Source organism: Telmatherina bonti, assembly GCF_933228915.1.
Source record: "Telmatherina bonti genome assembly, chromosome: 14".
In the NCBI taxonomy this organism is placed as follows: domain Eukaryota; kingdom Metazoa; phylum Chordata; class Actinopteri; order Atheriniformes; family Telmatherinidae; genus Telmatherina; species Telmatherina bonti.
The window spans coordinates 37,000,697-37,022,741 of NC_136612.1; the positions used below are offsets into that span (position 1 = coordinate 37,000,697).

General features: G+C 44.9%; 1 protein-coding gene across 2 annotated transcripts in view; it reads right to left on the reverse strand.

The window, feature by feature from the left end:
* LOC306766045 (CASK interacting protein 2) overlaps nucleotides 1-22,045 on the reverse strand; it is a 71,217-nt gene that overhangs the window by 48,808 nt on the left and 364 nt on the right. For both annotated transcript variants that reach the window (XM_079253630.1, XM_079253629.1), the window contains exon 2: nucleotides 15,267-15,578. In XM_079253630.1, the coding sequence (XP_079109756.1) occupies nucleotides 15,267-15,360 (94 nt within the window). In that variant the 5' untranslated portion in view covers nucleotides 15,361-15,578. The remainder of the gene's footprint in view (nucleotides 1-15,266; nucleotides 15,579-22,045) is intronic.

Genomic DNA, 22,045 nt, shown 5'->3' on the forward strand with positions numbered 1-22,045 from the left:
GGAACTATTTTACGTTGGCCTGGATGTACGTTTTATACCAAACAACTGCTGTCAGGCTGCAGCGCGTTTCTCTCATTCACCTGTTAAAAGACGGCTGATCTGAACCAGCTGGTTAACGCGTTGCTATGGTAACGCCCCGTAACAGAGGGACATTACAGTGTTTAACTGGCCGAACTATGTATAGGAAAATAATGCAGCCAGTTGTCACTGACAATGGTATAAACTATGTTTAGGTGAACTTCCACAACCTACTGCAGTTATTCTACATGGACCTGCAGCCGGAGCCGACTGAGACTGGCCGCCTGGGAGTGCTTTAGGACGGGAGAGGCTCCCGCTGCTCCTTCCTTACAGTAACTGCAGAACAATATGTGCCTTCAAGTCAGTCGCCAAAACACCAGAAAAGTCTCTAATAACTCCAGTAAAAGCTGCTAGATTTGTCGCTTTTAACAAAGAAAGTCGCCAGATTTAGTGAGAAAGTCGCCAAGTTGGCAACAGTGTTGCCAGATGAGATTGACAGTTTCCAGCCCAATCGTATCTTAAAAACCAGCCCAAACCACTAAGTTGCCAGACACCCGTGTAAAACGTCAAATATTTACACAGACAATAGAAAACACTCATAAGTATCCAGAGCTTCCTATCTGCATCAAATGGCTACAGATAAAAGGTTGACAAATATTTTATCGCAAATTGCAACCAACAAAGAGCACAGTAAATCAACCAACTAGGCTACATATGTTGCAAAACTTGCCATTGCTATGATTAATTTGTCGCTAGGGACGCTAGCAGCTTTTCCCACACAGTGCTGAAAACTTTTGGTTACTATAGTAACCCCGGTTCTCTGAAAACTAAGTGAGGTATCTCACTATGGGAAGCGCCCTCTGGCTTGACCAATCACGGAAGCTCTGTTACTAAGTCTGTCCAAGACAGACCAATCACATGCCTGGCACGGGGGCACCCCGCCGCCTTTATAAGTGCCTGCAGACCCGTGCCTGACATTCAAAAGCATATTTCTTCCACGTGCCTTAAGTGATTTAAACTAAAAACCCGCCATGTGTGGACAAAAGCAGCCCAAATGTCATACGCCCGCCCAACGTATTTCCCCCCCCCGCCTGGTGTAACCAAAAACAGCCCAAATGGGCGGAAAACTGCCCAATCTGGCAACACTGGTTGGCAACAGTGAAAGCAAAGCGGCTGTGGGAGGAGTTTACAGCACAGCGCTGCAACGCCAGAGACGCTCGATTAGCAGCTGAAGACAGCAGGAGAGGAAACTGCAGAGAGAAAAATAATCACACCCTTTTATTTTTATCATCGTTGAAAACCCAGATCGTAATTTAGATTAAAATCCGATTAATCGCCCAGCCCTTGTTTATACTGATTCTAAATCATTCCTCCACACGTTCATTCTGCTTTAACTTAATTCTGCTCATCGCTCCTTTGTCCTGCCGCCATGACACATTCCAAGCTGGCCGCCGGAAGCGAGCGCTGGAGTCAAACCGAGAGACTGCTGAGAAGAAATGTTTGTAACGACGAGCAGGTGGACAACATGTTCCTCCATGTTGTAGACGTCCGCCTTCCGACCAATCAGAACCCGTCTGCTGATCTCAGGCGGAATGAGGCGATTAAACATGTTTCCACGTAATCTTCCATTCGGAACGAATCATTCCACGTAAACTTACATTCAGAACAATTGATTCCACGTAAACTTCCATTCGGAACGAATCATTCCACGTAAACTTACATTCGGAACGAATGATTCCACGTAAACTTCCATTCGGAACAAATGATTCCACGTAAACTTTCATTCGGAACGAATGATTCCACGTAAACTCCCATTCGGAACGAATCATTCCACGTAAACTTTCATTCGGAACGAATGATTCCACGTAAACTCCCATTCGGAACGAATGATTCCACGTAAACTCCCATTCGGAACGAATCATTCCACATAAACTTTCATTCGGAACGAATGATTCCACGTAAACTCCCATTCGGAACGAATGATTCCACGTAAACTCCCATTCAGAACGAATGATTCCACGTAAACTCCCATTCGGAACGAATGATTCCACGTAAACTCCCATTTGGAACGAATCATTCCACGTAAACTCACATTCAGAACGAATCATTCCACATAAACTCCCATTCAGAACGAATCATTCCACGTAAACTTTCATTAGGAACGAATCATTCCACGTAAACTCCCATTCGGAACGAATGATTCCACGTAAACTCACATTCAGAACGAATGATTCCACGTAAACTCCCATTCGGAACGAATGATTCCACGTAAACTCACATTCAGAACGAATGATTCCACGTAAACTCACATTCGGAACGAATCATTCCACGTAAACTCACATTCAGAACGAATCATTCCACGTAAACTCACATTCGGAACGAATCATTCCACGTAATCTTCCATTTGGAACGAATGATTCCACGTAATCTTCCATTCGGAACAAATGGTTCCACGTAAACTTTCATTCGGAACGAATCATTCCACGTAAACTCCCATTCGGAACGAATGATTCCACGTAAACTCACATTCAGAACGAATGATTCCACGTAAACTCACATTCGGAACGAATCATTCCACGTAATCTTCCATTCGGAACAAATGATTCCACGTAATCTTCCATTCGGAACGAATGATTCCACGTAAACTTCCATTCGGAACAAATGATTCCACGTAAACTTTCATTCGGAACGAATCATTCCACGTAAACTCCCATTTGGAACGAATCATTCCACGTAAACTTTCATTCGGAACGAATGATTCCACGTAAACTCCCATTCAGAACGAATGATTCCACGTAAACTTCCATTCGGAACAAATGATTCCACGTAAACTTACATTCGGAACGAATGATTCCACGTAAACAGGAAGGAGAAAACTTCATCGTTTGGTAGAACAGAGTAAGGAAGCGTCAGGTGTCCACTGAAGTGACAAAGCAACCGCTAGCGGGTCGGCTGTGGTGGTAAAACCAGGACTCCGGTTTGGATCGCTGAACCGTCATCCGTCTTGCGTTTCCACAGCAACCTATCAGGCGACGTATCGTCTGAATGAGGAAGCAGGCGGAGACTCTGGACTCACGCAGGAGAGAGGAGGTAATCCAGGAGCTTCTTTCTGCTGGTTTTCAGGGTTTAAACATCAATATATCCATTTAAATCCCGACGTTCCTGATTGGAAGTCGTGATTGTTTCCACCAATCACAATCAAACTCCGCCCTTTAGGGTCGGATCGCTGAGAAGATCAGGAAGTGCATTTCAGGAATATTTTTTATTTTTTCCCAATACGTGGCAGGTCCAGTTGTAACTTCAGGAGTCCGGCCAGTAACCCATAAAGCGGGAAAACTGTTGGTGGAAGTTACAGCGCCACCCAGAGTCTGAGCCTGGTAAACCAGACCAGGATGCCGAGCTGGTCCAGTTTTCCTGCTCAGTCTGCTGGAAGTGGAGACTCAAAGCAGATCCGGGTCCTGGGAAGCCTTTAAAGCCCAGTGTTCCCAGTAGAGTGGCTGCTCCTCTTCCTCTCTGGAGCTGAAACACGGAACAACTCGGCTTTCCACACGTATTGTTCAGCGGGATGTGAGCTCAGCTCCACACCCAGTCCTCGCCGATAAACCCGCCACACCCTCCTCCTCCTCGTCTTCCTCCCACAGCCGGCTGCAGGCGAGCCAACACGCCGGTCCGCCTGAGGCCTCCAGAGACTAACTGGTCTTCATCCAGACCTGCAGGAGGTCCCGGTCTAGTTTTCTTCTCTTTCCCAGGATCCATTAAAACATGTAGAACCAGGAGTCAGAACCAGTCGGTCCAGTTCTGAGGATCTGAAAGCAAAGATTATATTCTTCATTCCCGTCTGAACCTACCTAAGACCTGCTGCTGGTGAAGGTCCGAGTCTAGATCCACGTCTGGATCATCACCTGGATCCATGTCCTTCACTTCCTGATCTATAACTGATATGTGTCCCTGATTGACATGAACAGACCGTCCAGTTCTCATCAGTTCATAACCCTAACCCTCAACATGGTCTCCAGGATCCTTCAAGGACTTTTGCTTCAGATGATCCCACACAGCTTCAGTACTTTAGGACCGGGTTCTGGGGAGGATCAGTACCAGCACCAGGACTGGACCGGTACCAGGACTGGACTGGATTTGACCAGTACCAGGACTGGGTCAGTATCTAGACTGGACTGGACTGGATTGGATTGGACCAGTACCAGGACTGGACCAGTATCTAGACTGGAGTGGACTGGATTGGATTGGACCAGTACCAGGACTGGACCAGTATCTAAACTGGAGTGGACTGGATTGGATTGGACCAGTACCAGGACTGGACCAGTATCTAGACTGGACTGGACTGGATTGGACCAGTACCAGGACTGGACCAGTATCTAGACTGGAGTGGACTGGATTGGATTGGACCAGTACCAGGACTGGACCAGTATCTAGACTGGAGTGGACTGGACTGGATTGGACCAGTACCAGGACTGGACCAGTATCTAGACTGGAGTGGACTGGATTGGATTGGACCAGTACCAGGACTGGGTCAGTATCTAGACTGGAGTGGACTGGATTGGATTGGATCAGTACCAGGACTGGACCAGTATCTAGACTGGAGTGGACTGGATTGGATTGGACCAGTACCAGGACTTGGTCAGTATCTAGACTGGAGTGGACTGGATTGGATTGGACCAGTACCAGGACTGGACCAGTATCTAGACTGGAGTGGACTGGATTGGATTGGACCAGTACCAGGACTGGACCAGTATCTAGACTGGAGTGGACTGGATTGGATTGGACCAGTACCAGGACTGGAAATGCGTGAAAAAACAGAAAAACTCTGAACGACCCTCATAAAGATGGAGAATTGTTGATGAAGACCAGTGTAGAAGACTAAAAGAGTCTGGGATGAAGACTTGGGGACTGGATCAGGATCCTGGATTAGAACTGCGGAACAGGATCCTGGATCAGGACCCTGGACCATGACACAAGATCAGGACTCCAGATCAGGACTCCAGATCAGGGCTTTAGATCAGGACCCTGGATCAGGACTAACAGCGTCTCATAAACCACCTCATAAACCCAGTCCTGAACTGGTTTCCATCAGCTCCACAGACATCTGATGCAGGTCTGCTGCTTGACTCGGACGGAAACGATCCAGCTTCATCAGACGGGATCAGAGCGGACTCCTCATCTTCCTCTCCTCGCTCCGACAGACCCGACAGATCCGACAGACCCGACAGATCCGACAGATCCCGGCTCAGAAGGAGGAAACAGGCTGAATTTTTAAGGTGGAAATGAAGTTTTAATGGAGGAAAGAGGGAGTCTGAGCGCTGCAGAGGCTTTAATCTGCTGCTCCTCATCTTCCTCACACAGTCCTGCGTGTCTGCAGGAGGAAGGAGGAAGGACTGAACCGGCTCCTCCGTCTCTCTGGCTGCTGGTAGAGGCGCTGTCATGGCTCGGACTTGCAGGCTGTGATTTGCGTGAGGAATTCGCAGAGCTCTAATTTAGGTCAGCATTGTGGTGAAGAAGCTAAAAACGGCTTTGTGTTTGCTCTCAGAGCTCAGCTGGTGCATCCAGGAGAGGCTGAGCGTCCGGATCAGCGTTTCCTGATGAAAGCCCTCCAGACGGGAGCAGTTTGAGGCCGTCGCTCAGCGTGACGTCTCGCTCGCACCTCTTCTTCCTCCCCCCACATCCCGAGCTGTCTCTGCGCCAGCCATTGTCCGAGCCGCCATGAATGCAGCGAGGAATGATGTCAGGCTGCTGGTATGTTCAGCCCGCAGCTACACCTTCACAAGGCTGAAACCCGATTCCGGAGAAATTAAAGTGTTCGGCCTGACGACGGCGGGGGGGCCGTGATGTTACGTCATCTGCTGTTTCACCACATTTAACCTCAGTCTGAACAAAGTCCTGAAAAGTTGATGCAACAGACTAACGAAAATAAACAGTTAAAGTCAGAAAAGTTTCCATAAAACCCAGAAACAGACTGGATGATCCTCAAACCAGCTGGCAACAGGTGAGGGTGCCAAGGCTGGGTATAAAAACAACAATACGCAGAAGTTATCATGTCACGATTGTATATATTCTTGTTACAATTATTGTCAGAATAGTCAGGATTTTAACCATCATCATAACTTTTATCAGTTAATTAAGGCTGTATTTCCATCAGAATGGAGCGCTAGACTCGGTTGGGTTGCGACATGGTTCCGTTTGGGATTTGGTTCTGAAGGGGGGAAGACAACATTGCGTCACGCGGCACTTCTCAAACAAATTGGACCATTTAAAAAACGTGTTTCCAGAGGCAAGAAAACATGGATCTGATCAGGTCATGGTCTGGGTCGATCCAGTTTGTGACCCTGAGATATTTCTCTCACTCAGAACCGCGTCGTCCCACATGATGTATGTTATGGTTGTTTTTACCCACAATGCTGTGCGCTAAACCCACAATGTACTTTACTTTGTAGTTCACGTCCTGTATTTGGTGCAATTGACAAATGACTAAGACCTGCGTTTGTAGGCAGACTGAGTTCACTCTTCAGAACTTGTTTGTGCATCCCAGTAAGCATGCAGACACGTTTTCATGCAGGCGTGACATTTCCATGTAGACGTGACGTTTCCACACAGATGTTTCCATACAGACGTGACGTTTCCATACAGACGTGACGTTTCCATGCAGACGTGACGTTTCCATGCAGACGTGACGTTTCCACGCAGACGTTTCCATGCAGACGTGACGTTTCCATGCAGACGTGACGTTTCCATACAGACGTGACGTTTCCATACAGACGTGACGTTTCCATACAGACGTGACGTTTCCATACAGACGTGACGTTTCCATGCAGACGTGACGTTTCCATGCAGACGTGATGTTTCCATGCAGACGTGACGTTTCCATGCAGACGTGACGTTTCCACGCAGACGTTTCCATGCAGACGTTTCCATGCAGACGTGACGTTTCCATGCAGATGTGACGTTTCCATGCAGACGTGATGTTTCCACGCAGACGTGACGTTTCCATGCGGACGTGACGTTTCCCTGCAGACGTGACGTTTCCATGCAGACGTGACGTTTCCATACAGACGTGACATTTCCATGCAGACGTGACGTTTCCATGCAGACGTGACATTTCCATGCAGACATGACATTTCCATGCAGACGTTTCCATACAGACGTGATGTTTCCATGCAGACGTTTCCATGCAGACGTGACGTTTCCATGCAGACGTGACATTTCCATGCAGACGTGATGTTTCCATGCAGACGTGACGTTTCCATGCAGACGTGACGTTTCCATGCAGACGTGACGTTTCCATGCAGACGTGACGTTTCCATGCAGATGTGACGTTTCCATGCAGACGTGACGTTTCCATGCAGACGTGATGTTTTCACGCAGACGTGACGTTTCCATGCGGACGTGATGTTTCCATGCAGACGTGACGTTTCCATGCAGACGTGACGTTTCCATGCAGACGTGACGTTTCCATGCAGACGTGACGTTTCCATGCAGACGTGACATTTCCATGCAGACGTTTCCATGCAGACGTGACGTTTCCATGCAGACGTGACGTTTCCATGCAGACGTTTCCATACAGACGTGATGTTTCCATGCAGACGTGACGTTTCCATGCAGACGTGACGTTTCCACGCAGACGTTTCCATGCAGACGTGACGTTTCCATGCAGACGTGATGTTTTCACGCAGACGTGACGTTTCCATGCAGACGTGATGTTTTCACGCAGACGTGACGTTTCCATGCAGACGTGATGTTTTCACGCAGACGTGATGTTTCCACGCAGACGTGACGTTTCCATGCGGACGTGACGTTTCCATGCAGATGTGACGTTTCCATGCAGACATGATGTTTCCATGCAGACGTGACGTATCCACGCTGATGTGACGTTTCCATGCAAACGTGATGTTTTCAGCCTCAGCTGTCAGAGTCTGAGGCTAAAATGATGTAAAATGAATGTATGAACAGATAAAGCAGCATGAAGAGCAACCAGAAGTTTGTAGAAATAACACACAGATTCTTTTCTCATCTGCACATCATTATCTCGCGTCCTGCCTTTCAGGAGAAAAAAAAAAGATGCAAAAATAGCTGCAATTATTTAATAATTCAAATTCATGTTTATTTAAGTTTTAATAAATATTGAGAAGCAGAAGAAGATGAAGGAGAAGAAGAAGCTTTTCTGAACTTTTTCTTGTTAGATTTTCTAACATGAAACGTAATCTGTTTGGATGAAATGTTATTTTAACCGGCAGATTATTTCTGTGATAAATGTTTATTTATGAAAAGAAACGATTGATTGTAAATCGGCTTTTAGGGTTCAGATAAATGGATTAGAGCTTCTGAAAGTCTCGTCTGAAGCTGTTTGTTACAGCAGAGAGGAGCTGGATAAAGAGACTGACCTTAACCTGACAGGACATGCATCACGTGCACGCCTTTTCATACACAGAGTCACGTCCGAGTGCCGGCCCGTTGGTCATGTGACCTCTGAGCTGCACGGACTTCAGCTCTGAGTTAACAAAGAGAAGAAGAAGAGCAGCAGAGCGTCGTTATGTAACGCACCAAATAAAGAAAGCTCCAGCAGCAGCATCACACAGGATGTAGCCTCAAACGACGCTCTCATTTCAAAGGTTTCCTGCTGCTGCTCTGAGCGCGCTCACAACGAAGGCTTGCACATGAGGAAGAAGAAGAAGAAGTCAGAGAGCTCCCAACGGGAACGTCTCAGATCCGATCCAGGACGGCCTCATCGGTGATGTCAGCGAGCTGAACAGAAACGCTCAGAGGTGATCAAACATGTCGTCATCACACGACGCAACAGCTGCGTTTACATGGACAATTGTCATCAATCGGACTGATCGGCCAGTCCAGCTGGCATGTTCACACAGATGATGAATAAATAGATCCGATCAAAGCGATTTAATACGATCAAAAGATGTCTGACATGCTCAGAAATATCCTTACAGTCCAGGTTTAAACCCCCGCAGCCCCCCACCCCTCCATCCGATTGATTGAGCATCAGCTGACATGATCACATGATGCATCTTTATCCTGATTGGGTCAGACTTCTCCAGGTTAACCTATCACACATCACGGTACGACTCGTCTGCAGATTACGTCAGATTGAAATTGAGATTCTCACAATTCTCTGATATGCTGATTTTTGTAGAAAAAAAATGTACAAAATTTTTTTCACTCGTCGTTTTTCTTGATTTCAATGAGGAAAAAACAACACAGCAGCCAGACCATCATTCTGCTGCAATAACGCCCAAGAAGACAAGTAAAAAGATCAATAAAAACAATAAAAATTACAGAAAATTTTGTAGTGCATTCATTTTATTTATTTGAAAAAAAAAATCAATTTTTTTAACAAAAAGAATTGATTTTAAAATTGTGAAGAAAAAAAATCCCGATTTCAGATTTTTCAATTGGATTTTCCCACCCCTAGTCTTCAACCAGAACAATATGACGCTATTTTCCTCTCGGGACTTCCAGAACAAGAGGAAAGTTGTGTCCTCTCGTGTTGGATGTAGCAGGTTTTACCGTCCGAGTGGCAAACAGCAGAGTTAGCTGGAAGCTGGCAGCTAGCCTTGCAGCTACTGCTGCAGAGAGCGACATTTCCTCATCTTAAGGCAGGGTTTGGGATTACATTATGCTTTTTATGGACATGAGAACGGACAAAACCTGGACGGGACTTCCTGTATATGGAAGCTGGTTAACGCCAAAATAAAATGTATCAGTAAAACTAAAAACGTGTGACAGCAGCTCCGTTAGCGAATGCGGTTGTTGCTAACCGTTGCTAACACACTTTTCCTCTGAAGATTCCAGGGGAACATTCATTCATTTTCCTAACAGCTTAATCCAAGTCAGGGTCGCGGCGAAGCTGGAGCCTATCCCAGCAGTCTTAGGGCAAAAGGCGGGGTACACCCTGGACAGCTCGCCAGTCCATCGCAGCCAGAGAAACATATGAAGAAAATATGAAAGATATGTTGAATTTCTTCATGGTTCCACACAAATAAAATATAGTGGAGATAAATGTTTGGTAACTTGAATAAATGGATACTGAATGAAGTAGAATGAGGGCAGCATGGCGAGGGATAAAAACCTCAATGCGGAAAACGATGCATGAAAACCCTGATAATCACATCTTGGCTGCTGAATTGTACTTGATTCAGTCAGCTGCTGTGTGACATCATGTTGCTATCAGAGATCTGTATTTCATAACAAGTGGAATTTCTTTCCTTTGTTCACTCGGAAAACCCACAACAGCGACCGGAGCAACCTTCACGTTGCCATGGTTGTTCAGTTGGTTCATCCACTAGGGGGCAGTGCTGAGTTTAGAGTTCAGTTCTGCGTTTAACAGTAGCGGTAATTTACCGCCATGGAGTCATTCACAACCGTCCAAAAACACCAGAGGAAAAAGAAAACCATGTTTTTCCTGTTCTCAGCTTCTTCCCTCTCTTCTTCTAATGCTTTTAGTTGGGTAGTTTCTGAGTAGTCGTCTTCTTCTCTGGTTTGTTCCTTTCTCTGGTTGCGATATGACGCTTCCCCTGGTGGTTTGTGGCGGTATTGCTCTGCTTCAACTGATGGATAACTAACCTTGAAAATGGACCGAGTCCCCGACGCAGGAGACGTACAAAACTGTCCGTCCGTCTGCGTATCCGTCTTCGCCATCAAGCCTAAATGGCGCTTGGCTAACTTTTTATCCACAACCTTCTCCAAAGTTTTTTTTGAATATTTCCATGAAACGAACGATCGGACTTGTCGGGTTACGGTCCTGATGGTGGACAGGGTCCGTCTTCGATCCAGAACCGGGTAATAAACGTGTAAATGACCCAGAACAACCCTTCCCATCGCTTCAGACTGGATCAGACTCAACATGAAAAAGTTTCATTGAGGGAAAGTCGAAGGAAAAACCTCCTGCTGTGACCCAGTTTCTCCTCCGTGTCAGACCGGGTCTCGGTTCTGCCCCCCCTCCAGCGCTGGGGTCTGCACCCGCCTCGTGTCTTATTCATGTTTGCTCACTTTCTGAACTACAACACACATTTTCTCCAGTTTAAGACGAAACACCACCAAACACCATCAACACTACGCGCAAAGAGAAACATCAGAACCCCGACAGCCAGGGGTCCCGGGGGGGCCCTCGGTCCCAACACAGGAGCTTTGTTCCCCTCTCAGAGGTATGACAGGCCTACTTTCAGGTCTATAGGGGACCTGTGTGTGGAGCGGGTCAATGAAACATTTAGCAGAGAAACAGCAGAGTTGACAGGCAAACACCAGCAGCTCCAACACAGCGGCAGAATTTCACGCACCGTCTGAAAGGTTTTAACACCTCCCCTCAAATCCGCCTCATCGGTGGGGGGAGTGGAAATTCCCCCTCATTATCCCCCCAGTTAGAGAGCTGGTGTCGTGTGAAGGGAAGGGGGAAACAGAGTCAGGAGGAAAGGAGCTGAACAAACAGCCCTCTGTGACAGACGGGAAACGTCCCGCTTCCTTCAGAGGTTCTTCCAAGTTATTCCTGGTCTGTCGGCAGGAAAACGGATCGTCCAGATTTCTGCACCGACCGCCGGAGGACAACATCGCATTTCCAGACGCAACGAATGTCTCAAACATACCTGCAACCAGGAAACGCATCACCTGTTTTCACCTCTTCGTCACTAAAAACATGAGATTAAGGTGAAAGTCTGCCCAGCTACAGACTGACGTCCGCTCCTGGTTTACATTTGAACGCAGACATGAAACGTTAGCTTCCGAAAATTTCATCCATTTCTCTGGTTTTTCTGCCCACTTTGCCGCCGACGTGATGGATTCTGGGGGCGTTTTCACACAACTTTACAGCGGTTGCGAAGCTCGCTGTGGGGGGACCGATGCAGCGCTTTGACCGCCATCAGCTTTCTGCGAACATTTAGACGCTTTTATCCGAAGAAACTCAGAAGTCATCGATTCGTTGTGTTTTTGTTTGGTTAGAGGAGGCCAGAGAACCCGTAGAGAACAAACGCATGTAAACGCCACACAGACTCCACTGTTCAAACCCGCCAGCCGGGACTCAAACCAGCGACCTTCTTGCTGTGAGGCTACAGTGCTAACAGCTACGCTAACGTGTAGTGTGGTCAGATACTTATTTTCTAAATACGAAACACAATTTTGACTGAATGAAGTCAGTCTGTTTATTTACACCACCGTCCTCCACCAGTTCAGCCTCCCATTGACATCCATAACTAATCCCAGCATGACAGCAACGGTATCTCCGCCCCTTTCAGGCCGCTGACCATGGCGTTACGACCCCAAACGTCTGGAATGAGCGTCTTTCATTCAGAAAATCTTTAATCTGCAGTGAACGCAGTCAGTTTCTGCACATCCGCCAGAAAACCGGGAGCTCGTCACTCCAACCCGCCTCTCCTCCGAACACCACGGCGCTCTTCAGACGGCGATGATGAAGAGGAAGATGAGGCTGCAGAACAACCGCTGATTGGCTGAGCTCCGTTTGAACCCAAACTCATGAATAAGACATGAAAGCGCTCCGTCTGAGGACGAGGAGACGGAGTGGGTGTCAAACTTCCAACAAAGACACAACGGCTTTACGAGGTCCCATAATGGGACGCTGATGAGCTGCAACAGCAAACAGAGGGGGGGCGGGAACAGCCTCTGGGGGGGGGCACCCGCTGGGGGAGACAGACGGGGTCGTGGCGGGTCAGTTTGGGCTTTATGTGAGGTCAAAAACCCTCAAAGGGCCGTTCAGGAGATGGAAGGTTTAAAGAGGAGGAGGATTTATGATGTTCACTCTGTCGGTTCATCGATCCTGAGAGGGAAAGTCCGCAGGTCGGTCTCCTCCCGGTGGACAGGTTGCTCCCCAGGTAAGGGGGGAAGCACCCTCCCCCCGTCACCTCTGAGCATCGTGTCATTTAGGTTTCTGTTCATTAAAAGGAGATGAAAACAAACCTGTTGTGTTTTTACCTGATCAAAGTATTCAGGCGTCATTTAATGTGTGTGACGTAAAAACGTTTATTAGACCGTTGCAGCTTCCCTGGACGGTTCAGGTCCGACGCTGCGGTTCCGATCCTCGTGGGAAGTGATGAATCCAGACGTGATCATTCTGGACGGACCCGGCGCTGGGAGGGTTGGCCCATCCGGATATCTGACCCCAGTTTCCTCTTTACCCGAGGATGAGGAGGCTGTGGTCAGACGTCCTCCGTCCAGTGGTTCAGCATCTATATGTGGAGTTCCTCCAGGCTCCAAGCTGGGCGCGTTTTGTTCACCGTCTACAGGCTCCACTAGCTCCGATCGTGGAGAGAAATCACATATCTGATCATATTTATTAGGACTGTGACGATACGCTTTCGGCCCGATTCGATTCCGATTCTTTAGGTACCAATTCGATTTAAATATTCATTCTTACGATTCTTCGATATCGCTCATTTTTGTAGACCAAAAACAAAAAAATCTATAGAAATTTTTTTTTCTTGTCATTTTTCTTAATTTCAATGATGAAAAAAACAACGCAATCACCAGACCGTCATTCTGCTGCCATGATGCCCAAGAAGACGACTAAAAAGATTAATAAAAACTATGAAAATGACAAAAATTGTATCATAAATTATTTATATATATTTTTAAAAAATCAATTTTTAACAAAAAAAAAAAAGAATCCTGATATTTGATGTTTCCGATCCGATTTCCCACCCATGATATTTATGCCGACGACACTTGGCTCCGTATCACCGTCTCACCAGATATTCCAGAAGTTTCTTCAGCTACATAAAAGTCAAACTGAAATATTGAGTTTGGAACCAAAGATCAGCGTCTCTCCGCGGATTCAGCGGATAAATCCACAAATCATTGAGTCATTCTGGAATTTAAACATCCAAACTGAAGCAGGAAGCAGGTCCGACTTTAGGAGAACCTCTAAACGGTTCATTCCACCAGAACAGAACCAGAACCTCCACATCCTCCATCTCCATCCTCACATCGTCCTCAGACTTCCATCCTGCAGCGTAAACACAAAGTAAATCCTTCACTCTCTCGGTTTCCTTTCAGATGTGATTCTGGGATTACAGCTGCAGGTTAAAGTGGGCGGAGCCAAGCAGCAGCATGTTGACTGTCAACACCACGGCCGCCCTCCCTCGGCGCCATAATTCCCTTTAATCCCAGCTGTACACCATCTGGAAGCTCCGTGTGCGATCCTGATGCACCAGATGTCGGGAGGACGGAGTCTGGGTCACACACGTCCGAAAAGGAGGCTGAGGACGTTACCATGACGATCTCGTTGTTAGCTCAGACGAATCACATCAGGTAAAAACATGAGATGTCGGCGAGTCCACAGTGCTGCTGGTCCAGCCGGGAAAACCAACGGTTCAACTTTCCAGACGTTCCCAAAGCGGGGAATGTTTCAGCCAATCAGATGAGAGGAGAAATCTCATTTCACGGCTTTGGTATTTGGTAATTTCAAAATAAAACTCATTTTATTTAAAAAAATCAGTTTATCATTTTTCATTTTATTTATTCATCATATGTCACTTTATTTTGTTTTACTTTTATTTATCTTTATTTAATAAAATGTCATTTTCATTCATTTAAATTAAATATATTTTAGAAATGAAAGATGATCATTTTACCTTGTTTTATTTTAGATTCAATTTTATTTCTTCGTTCATTTAAATATTTGATTTATTTTCTTTAATTCTATTTATTATATCTAATTTAATTTTGTTATTACATTTAATTTTATTAATTAGACTTTAATTGATTTACCTTTATATTTAGTTAAGTAGACCCTTGGTTATATATTAAATTTAATCAATGTATTTAATTTAATTCCATTTATCATATCGTATTTTATCAACTTAGTTTTAAATTTATTTAATATTTAGTTTATTTGTTAAATTTATTATGTTCAATTTATTTATTGCATTTATTTATTTATCATCATGGTTTATTTATTCAATTGTTTTTTATTTATTTACCATTTTTTATCAAATAAATTTAGTTGAATTTACGTATTTGTTTTGCTGAGTCACTGTCCGCCCGTTCCGTTCATCATTAACGACCCAGAGAACCTGATCAGGAACCCGACGGTCCACATCGGGACCTCCAGAGAAGACCGGACCACAATGAAGACTTTCAGCTCTGAATCTTTACCATGGCAACAACTGAATAAAACCCAGAGACCTCGTCTTCCAGGTCCAACCCGATCCAGGTTTTCCTGACGGTGAAGTTCTACCAGAAACACGGTCAGAACCAGGACCTGGATCACGAAGAGGACTTACTGTTCCTGCTGGTCTTCAGCTTGGACAGCAGCTTCTGGGTGGACAGCAGGTCTCCGCTCTTCACCGCCTGCAGCAGCTCCTGCTCCTTCCCCATCTTCCTCCTCCTCCTCCTCTTCCTCCCAGACTTCAGACCAGCTTCACCTCCTCTTCCTCAGACCTTCATACTGGACCGGGCTCAGACGAGACCCTCCTCTTCCTCACGTCTGGAGACGTCCCAGAGACAGAAACACTCCTCCTCAGCTGGAGGAGGAAGAGGAGGAGATGAAGAGGAGGCGGTGAAGAGGAGGTGATGAAGAGGAGGCGATGTTCGGACTGGAACAAAGAAAACAGAAAGGTCAGTGAGGATGAGGAGGAATGATGAAGGAGAGTCTCAGATTCATCAGACCTGCTGCTTCTGTCAGAGAAGCTGATCTTCATCAATGAACCAACCAATCGTCATCTTCGCATCGTCCTTCATTCAGATTAAACATTTATTTTATTTCATTATATTTTATTTTTTCTTTATTTTCTTGTATTTTATTTTTTCTTTTCTTTATTTTCTTGTATTTTATTTTTCTTTATTTTATTTTATTTTTTCTTTATCTTTATTTTGTTTTTCTTAATTTCATTCTTTTTTTCTTTACTTTATTTTATGTCATGTCGACGTGTTTCTTCCAGCGTGAAGCAGCAGAATGATGTTCTGGCTGCTGTGTTCTGCAGCAACGAGGAGCTTCGGAGATGTAAAGATGATGATCTGGATTCTTGTTTTCTTTTTTGTTTTGTTTATTTAGAATGTTTATTTGTTTTGTTTATTTAGAATGTTTATTTGTTTTGTTTATTTAGAATGTATATTGTTTAGTTTATTTGTGTTACAGAGTTTCCATCGCACCGCTGGGTCGGACAGAAATAGGCTGGAAAGAACAGACAGAAACACACCAGATAGAAAACACTGCAATCCGACCAGATTCTACAGGCGTATCAAACTCCAGGCGTCCAGCGCCGCTATCCGGCAGGTTTCTGTTGTTTCTCAGCTCCAACACACCTGATTCAAGCGAAAATTGATCAGTTTCCGTCAGGTGTGTTGGAGCATGCAGGACACTGGAGGACTCGAGGACTGGAGTTTGACACTGTGTTAGATCTGCTGTACCTGTAGAGAAGGATCCCCCTCCCCCTGCAGGAAAACAAAGTCAACAACTGTCAGGAGCACCAGAGATGAAGAGGCTAAACATGAACCATGTAGTTTGGCTGAAAGCAGAAACACACAGGAAGTGAAAGTGTGACTCAGCGACTGTGTCACATGCAGAGCAGACAGAGGGAAAAGTGTAGAAGAAGAATGTGACCCCGCCTACAGAAAGGTCAGAGGCAGAGACCCCGGCAACCGGCAGCCAGCCCGGCAGAAGGAGGCTCCAGCCAGAGACCCCCAGTAGGGAGGAGGAGATCCACGGCGGGCCAAGGCCAGCAAATGCTGGCCCGGGGGGGGGGGGGGGGGGGGGGGGCATCTTGTCAGCTGAACATTTAAACTAAGTTTTTCCAGCAGAAATTTCATCATGTTAAATCACAAAAATAACAACTTCATGTTTTTAATCGTAAACTTTAACGTGAAACCAAAAAGTTTCGTCAGAACACGAATCCGAAGTAAAAACATGAAAAACACAAATAAAGAATCACATCTGACCAAAAGTTCTGCTTTTCTAGTTTATCATTTTCTTTTCCGTCTGTAGACAGTTCAGTTTTATCAAACGTTCGTCACATTTTTAACATTTGTTTAATTTAAGTTTTATTTTAAAAATCTTTCCTTTTTTTTCTTTTTATCTGTAACTTTAAAAACTTCACAAAATGACCAAACTGCTTTGTTTTCTATTTTCGTTTTATTTAATTCTATTTTTCGCTTATATTTTCTGTTACGCTTTTTAAAAGATTGTTGACTTTTCACAATTTTGTTTTGTCGTCTTTAGTTTTTCTAAAATCCAGACAAACTAAAATTCTTACATGGTTCATTTGATAATTTATTTTCTATTTGTTTTTCTGTTTTCATAAACAATTCTCTGTTTTCATATTTTTCATTTATTAGTTTATTTTTTAACCTCTTTTCATTTTATAACGCTTGCTTCTGAATTATCTGTTAAACTTCTTTTACTTGTCATGTTTACTTTGCATGTCATGTTTTTATCTCTTCTGTTGGAAAATATTAATTTTCTATATAGTTTTATTTGTGTAATTTTCCTCATATAACTCATAACTTCTTACCGTTTTGTTTATAAATTATTGAAATGTTTCCTAACACTGGAAAGTCAGGACACTTTTTTGTAATTGGCCCCACATTTTGCACATTTCTTTGTTTTCGTTTCTCATTGAGCTTCAAAGTGACCAGAGTTCAGTTATTTGGGGTAAAGAGCGTTAAGGACTCCATTCAGACCGGACTACTGGTGGAAGTGAACCAGGAATCGTTTACGACACATTCACATCAGCCTTTCTGATCCGCAGAGTCCGTTCGGATTCGGGAAGTCCGCTTCGTTTGGGGAAATGTTAACGCGCCAATCAAATTCTCATTTGGGCCAAAGAAGTGGACTCGGCCCGCCTACAAACGCAGGTCTCGGCGCCAAATTCAAGAAGCGGACTGCAAATAAGTCACTTCCTGCATTTGACGTAGCAATGCATTGTGGGTAATTACATAGCGATGGTGTTAAGTAAGGCTGCAATAATTTGTCGACAAAGTCGACAACGAAAATTCATCAATGCAAAATTTAATTGTCGACACGTCTCGTGACAAACGCCGTAACGGCTTTGCTAATAAAACGCTGCTCCCAGCAACTTAACGCCGTTTACCAACTGCGGCTTTTCAGACTGTAGAAGGACTCTAACCACCGAGCAAACGATGCAAAGCACCACAGGAAGTGCTGGGAGCAGCATTGTCCTGCAGCATCTTTGTTTCAATTCAATTCAATTCAACTTTATTTATATAGCGTCAAATCACGGCAATGCCATCTCAAGACGCTTTACAGACAGAGGGGAAAACATAATGAAGGCCAATTCATAACAGCCTATATAAGGAAACCAACAGATTGAGTTGAGTCCAACTCAATCTCCCATCCTGAGCTGCACACTGGCGACAGTGGGAAGGAAAAAACTCCCTTTTAACAGGAAGGAAACCTCCGGCAGAACCCGGCTCAGGACAGGCAGCCATCTGCCTCTGCTGTGTGGGGGGAAGAGGACAGAAAGACAACAGACAACAGGAACTGCTACTCCCAGCCAGGGAGACCTGCTGAGACAGGAGACATACATGTTAATGATGCTACACTGTTATTGGGGGGGGGGGGGGGGTGTAAAAGAAAGAGATAAAGAGAAAAAGAAAGAAGCTCAGTGTATCAGGAAATGTCCCTCAGCAGTCTAAACCTATAGCAGCATAACTAAGGGATGCTAACCATCCCTAGCTATAGGACTTATCAAAAAGATAAGTCTTCAGCCTAGTCTTAAAGGTGGGGAGGGTGTCTGCTTCCCTAACACTAACTGGGAGCTTATTCCATAAGAGAGGGGCCTGATAACCAAAGGCTCTGCCTCCTGCTTGGCTCTTTGAGACTCTAGGAACCACAAGTAAGCCTGCAGTCTGCTAACGAAGTACTCTGCTTGGTATATAAGGAACTATGAGGTCTTTGATATATAGTGGTGCCTGGTTGTGGAGGGCTTTATATGTAAGGAGAAGGATTTTAAATTCTATTCTAGATTCAACAGGCAGCCAATGAAGAGAGGCTAAAACTGGAGAAATATGATCTCTCATGCTGGTTCTGGTCAGGACTCTGGCAGCAGAATTCTGGATCAGCTGAAGGCTTTTCAGGGCATATTTAGGACAGCCCAGTAATAGAGAGTTACAGTAATCTAGTCTCGAAGTAACAAAAGCGTGAACCAGTTTTTCTGCATCACTCTGAGACAGAATGTCCCTAATTTTGGCTATATTACGTAAATGAAAGAAGGCTGTTTTAGTAACCTGCTTAATATGTGGGCCAAAGGACAGGTCAGGGTCAAATATTACTCCAAGGTTTCTCACTGTAGCACTGGAAGCTAAAGTAATGCCATCCAGGTTCATTACAAAACCGGAAAATTTAGCTCTGAGTTTTTCAGATCCAACGAGAATTACTTCAGTCTTATCTGAGTTTAAGAGGAGAAAATTTCTAGACATCCAAGTCTTTATGTCTATGAGACAATTTTGTAGCCTATTGGGCTGATTTGTTTCATCTGGTTTAAAGGATAAGTATAGTTGAGTATCATCTGCATAACAATGAAAGTTTATTCCATGCTGTCTAATAATTTTGCCTAAAGGGAGCATATATAGCGTGAAGAGTACTGGTCCAAGTACAGAACCTTGAGGAACTCCATGACTTACTGTAGTTTGGGAGGAGGACTTGTCATTTACATGAACAAACTGAAGTCTATCAGATAAATATGATTTAAACCAGCTTAACGCTGTACCTGTAATTCCAATCACCTGTTCTAGTCTTTGTAACAGAATGTTATGATCGACTGTATCAAATGCAGCACTAAGATCAAGCAAGATAAGTACGGACTTCTTTGTTTAAACAACAAAGAAGAAACTGACGGCAGCGTGACCTGTTTCCAAAGTTTGGGGATATTTCACGCTAAACTAAGTGTCAAACAGGTGAAACGTGTCGTCTGCCGCGCAGAGTTGGCGAACCACGGCAGCACGACAGTCGTGCATGAGCATCTGGAAGGAAAGCAGTCATGGTTTCCAGCGTTCCTGATGGCAAAGTTAGCATTAGCTAAAGTTAGCATTAGCGAGTAGCGATAGCTGTTGTTACCTCTGCCAAAGAGCTTCTGTTTTTACCGTCGTTTATCTGTTTGTGTTCAAGATAACTCAGAAAGTTGTGGACAGATTTTCATGAGATTTTCAGGAGTTGTTGGAAATGTGAAAAGGAAGAAGTGATTTAATTCTGGTGGTGATACGGATCACCGTTTGGATTCAGGAATGTTTTAAAGGATTCTGGCCCTTGTTTACCTACAAAACAGGTTTTTTCCAGATGTAAATAATCATTTCAATGCAAATTTACAAAAATTAAGATGTTAAAATATTCATTTATTTTGTTTCCTTTTGAGGTAAACTCTGTACAGCTTGGATATGACTCTATAGCTAAGTTTGAATGTTTCAAAATAAATTAGTAGTAAGCTGTTAAGCTTAATATTCAACTGGTTCACAAGTCGTTCTTTTAACTTCCTAAAGGACATTATGTTGGGACTGACTGGGAATCAGGGGGACATTCATATGATGCAGATGAAGAGTGTGGGCTAAAACATACTGGGACCAGTAAAAAGAGTCAACTGGAAACACAGATGGTGGGCGGGACAGAAATAATCGTGACTAATCGAAAAAATTATTTATAGATTAGTCGACTGTTAAAATAATCATTAGTTGCAGCCCTCACGTTAAGGGTCCTCTGCCTCGTCTGTTCAAACGGCATCCATAGTTTCTTCTCCATGTTTAACTGGCAGGTGGAGGAAACAGAGTCTTCTTCACGCCGGTCTGGTCCTCTTCTGCTAAATACCAGTGCAGCGCCTCCTCTGGTGGGAATGGGGATATATTATTCTAATGGTTTGGCTGGTTTAGGTCTGCATGGATACACCCCCCTACAACTGGACCGAGTCGCCAACCGGGCCGAGTCGCCAACCGGGCTGAGTCCCCAACTGGGCCGAGTCCCCAACCGGGCCGAGTCGCCAACCGGGCCGAGTCGCCAACCGGGCCGAGTCTAGCAGACTATCCTGATTGGAATGAACCCAAAAATGTTTTCCCGTTTTTTTAAAGACGCTTCCATCTCTGTTTTTAGATTAAGTTCCTGTAAACCTGGCATCTTTTCAGGTCATTTTTTCTAGCTTTTTGCTAAATGTACTGAAACGTTTTCATTTTCTGAGATTTTCTGTGACTTTAAGCCTTTTTTTTTTTTTTTTTTTTTTTTTTTAAATCAGATTTTATTTGACTTTTCTGTCTATTTTCAAAAGCCTAACTTTTAAAAAAAAAGGGTTTGTTTTTTTTTGGTTTGTTTTTAAAAGAAAATATTTTCAATTAAATCTGCTTGTAAAACTTCTTTTATGTTTATTCCTGTTGTGTTTGGGATCCTTCATGTCCCAAACAAACCGCATTTCACGTGAGCTCGCGCTGCAGGGAAACACCTGTGACAGGTGACATCAGCAGGAACTGAGTTTAATTACAGATCAACACGACTCTGCTTTGTAAACACCGTCAGCTGATCCAGACCTGGACTCCCCAGAGGAGTGTGGGACCACCTGAGGAGCCCCGCAGACCCCCCAGGCTCCTCTCCGGATCATCCGCGCAGCTGAGCTGAAGGACGGGCTACTTAAACTCTTCCAGCCCAGTGGCCACATCCAGGAGGAGGAAGAGGCTGGTGGGAGCTTCATCTCTGCTCCAGATAACTGACAGCTCTGAAAACAAAAGCGTTTGAGGCGGATCCACATGAAAACACGGGTCTGGCTCTGGTGGCTCCATTACATAAGCAGCCAGGCGGAGATCCGCGCGGCCGAAGCGGCGCTGTCAGTCCCATTTCCAGCCAGCATGTCCCCGCTTCCTCCAGCCGCCCCAGGCGCTCTAGATCCTCCAGAGGAGCGAAAACCCATCCCTGACACGGCAGAGGAGCTCCTCAAAGAGGAGGAAAATAAATCACGAACAAGAATCCGCTCAGTTTTATGGCTGAAGTTGAACTGAAGCTGGAAAATCGTGGCAAAAGTTCGGCATGTAAACACACCATCACGTCCAGCGCCGACCTTCGGACCCAAGTTAG